Source organism: Notolepis coatsorum, assembly GCF_963971535.1.
Source record: "Notolepis coatsorum genome assembly, contig: SCAFFOLD_319, whole genome shotgun sequence".
Classification (NCBI taxonomy): Eukaryota; Metazoa; Chordata; class Actinopteri; order Aulopiformes; family Paralepididae; genus Notolepis; species Notolepis coatsorum.
Window position 1 is genome coordinate 15,187 of NW_028170342.1, and position 2,314 is coordinate 17,500.

At 43.0% G+C, this 2,314-nt stretch overlaps 1 protein-coding gene across 1 annotated transcript in view; it reads right to left on the reverse strand.

The window, feature by feature from the left end:
- Positions 1–345: 345 nt before the first annotated feature.
- LOC311248553 (angiopoietin-1 receptor-like) overlaps positions 346–2,314 on the reverse strand; it is a gene marked incomplete at its 3' end in the record, with an annotated part of 139,539 nt that continues 137,570 nt past the window's right edge. Inside the window, exon 9 of the mRNA XM_084339417.1 lies at positions 346–478. Within this exon, the coding sequence (XP_084195543.1) occupies positions 346–478 (133 nt within the window). The remainder of the gene's footprint in view (positions 479–2,314) is intronic.

Sequence of the window (2,314 nt, forward strand, 5' to 3'; positions counted from 1 at the left end):
ATACTTAAGTGATTATCTAGTCCCAAACCTTAGTTCTTGTCTGGGATCAATACGCTGTCTCCGGGCATGTTCTGACATGCCTGAGCTTGTCTTTGAACCTGACGTTGGGGGCTTGCGAGCTGGCGCCTAGGGCGCTGTCCAATAAGGAGAGCGAATATTACTATGGTTTGAACGCAGGTAAAGGGATATTCCGTGTATATATAAATAATATACAGAGTATATCAAACAATAAAGGTAGATTCTCAGTTTTAATCTGGCCCTTCACAACAATTATATTTATTTATTATTTCACTATTATATTACTAGTATTACCACAGCACTATAAGCACACAGACACATCCTTACCTTTGACAGTGACGGTGAACTCTCTCTCTGCTTTTCCGACCTGGCAGATCCAGCGGCCTGCATCCCTCACTGTGATCTTCTCCACTCGGAACCTGGAGGTGGTCTGGTCACCAAGCGTCTCAGTGTCAAACGCCTGCAGGGAATCACACAGGTAATGTGAGCTGATGCAGAGATGCACTAGTAGTAGTAGTACGTGTAGTAGTAGTAGTAGTAGTAGTAGTAGTAGTAGTAGTAGTAGTAGTAGTAGTAGTAGTAGTAGTAGTAGTAGTAGTACATGTAGTAGTAGTAGTAGTAGTAGTAGTAGTAGTAGTAGTAGTAGTAGTACATGTAGTAGTAGTAGTAGTAGTAGTAGTAGTAGAAGTAGTAGTAGTAGTAGTAGTAGTAGTAGTAGTAGTAGTAGTAGTAGTAGTAGTAGTAGTAGTAGTAGTAGTAGTAGTAGTAGTAGTAGTAGTAGTAGTAGCAGCAGTAGTAGTAGTAGTAATAATAGTAGTAGTAGTAGTAATAGTAGTAGTAGTAGTAGTAGTAGTAATAGTAGTAGTAGTAGTAGTTGTAGTAGTAGTAGTAGTAATAGTAGTAGTAGTAGTAGTAGTAGTAGTAGTAGTAGTAGTAGTAGTAGTAGTAGTAGTAGTAATAATAGTAGTAGTAGTAATAGTAGTAGTAGTAGTAGTAGTAGTAGTAGTAGTAGTTGTAGTAGTAGTAGTAGTAATAGTAGTAGTAGTCATAGACGCCTGGCCTTACGAGCATGCGGAGCAGCTGCTCTCCCACTATTGAACTTGGGGGAGCAAGGATATGATCTTGCTCCACCACTTTTTGATCATATGAAAAATATGATATACCCCCCCCCCAATATATAAATCTAACCATAACTACGTAATTTCAATCAAATTAATAATACGCAATGACACTTAATAACACGTTTTTAAGTTTCCAAAGATTGCGAACCCCCCCCCCCCCCCCCCCCCCCCCCCCCCTGCCCCATTATGGTTTGATCCAGTTCCTCCCATCTCCAGCGCGTAGACCTGGCTCACAGCTGCCTCACAGCGCTGCAGTCTGGCTGCACGAGTCAGTGTAAATATCAAAGCCCACAGAGTGTGTCATAATATTGGTGGCAGGCAGGCAGGCTTTTCCAGTAAGTTGTTCAAATAAAAGGATTATGTTAGACATAAGTTACTATTGAGTGGTAGTAGAACTTCTACGGTTCTACCACGCAATACATAAAAGTGTTTCACGTCCCGAATTGCGATCTGGTCATACGGTTTCCTCGAATAAATAATAATAACGTTTCCCTCTCTGGTTGGCGTTAGCTTTAGTGCTAGCCGCTAGCTAACATTACATTTACATTTACATTTAGTCATTTAGCTGACGCTTTTATCCAAAGCGACTTACAAGTTCTGTGCGACAAGACAGCAAGAAGGGTATAACTCTATCAGCTGAGTAACAATGTTCATCAAAGTGTTGCGTGTTACAGTGTAGGTTAGTTTATTAGGACAAGTGCATGACATTAAGGTTAGTCGGGGTTAGTTTTTTTTTTTTTTTTTTTTTTTATCATTTCAGATAATGGTTGAAGAAGTGAGTCTTTAGTCGACGGCGAAAGATTGGACGGGATTCGGCTGTCCTAACTGGGATGGGTAGTTCATTCCACCATTGTGGGGCAAGGACTGAGAATAGGCGGCTTCTCTTTGATGACCCTCCGGGAGCTTGGATAGGAGTAGATCTGAGGCGGCCAGAAGATGCAGAGCGTAGGGGTCTTGAGGGTGTGTAGTTAGAGACCATTGACCGGAGGTAGGCGGGAGCGGTTCCCTTTGCCGCACGGTATGCTAGGTCGAGGGCCTTGAAGCGGATACGTGCAGCAATGGGGAGCCAGTGCAGGTCCCTAAGAAGTGGGGTGACATGGGCCGACTTCGGTAGGTTTGAGATCAGGCGGGCTGCTGCGTTTTGAATGAGTTGAAGTGGCTTGGTGGCAGTGGCC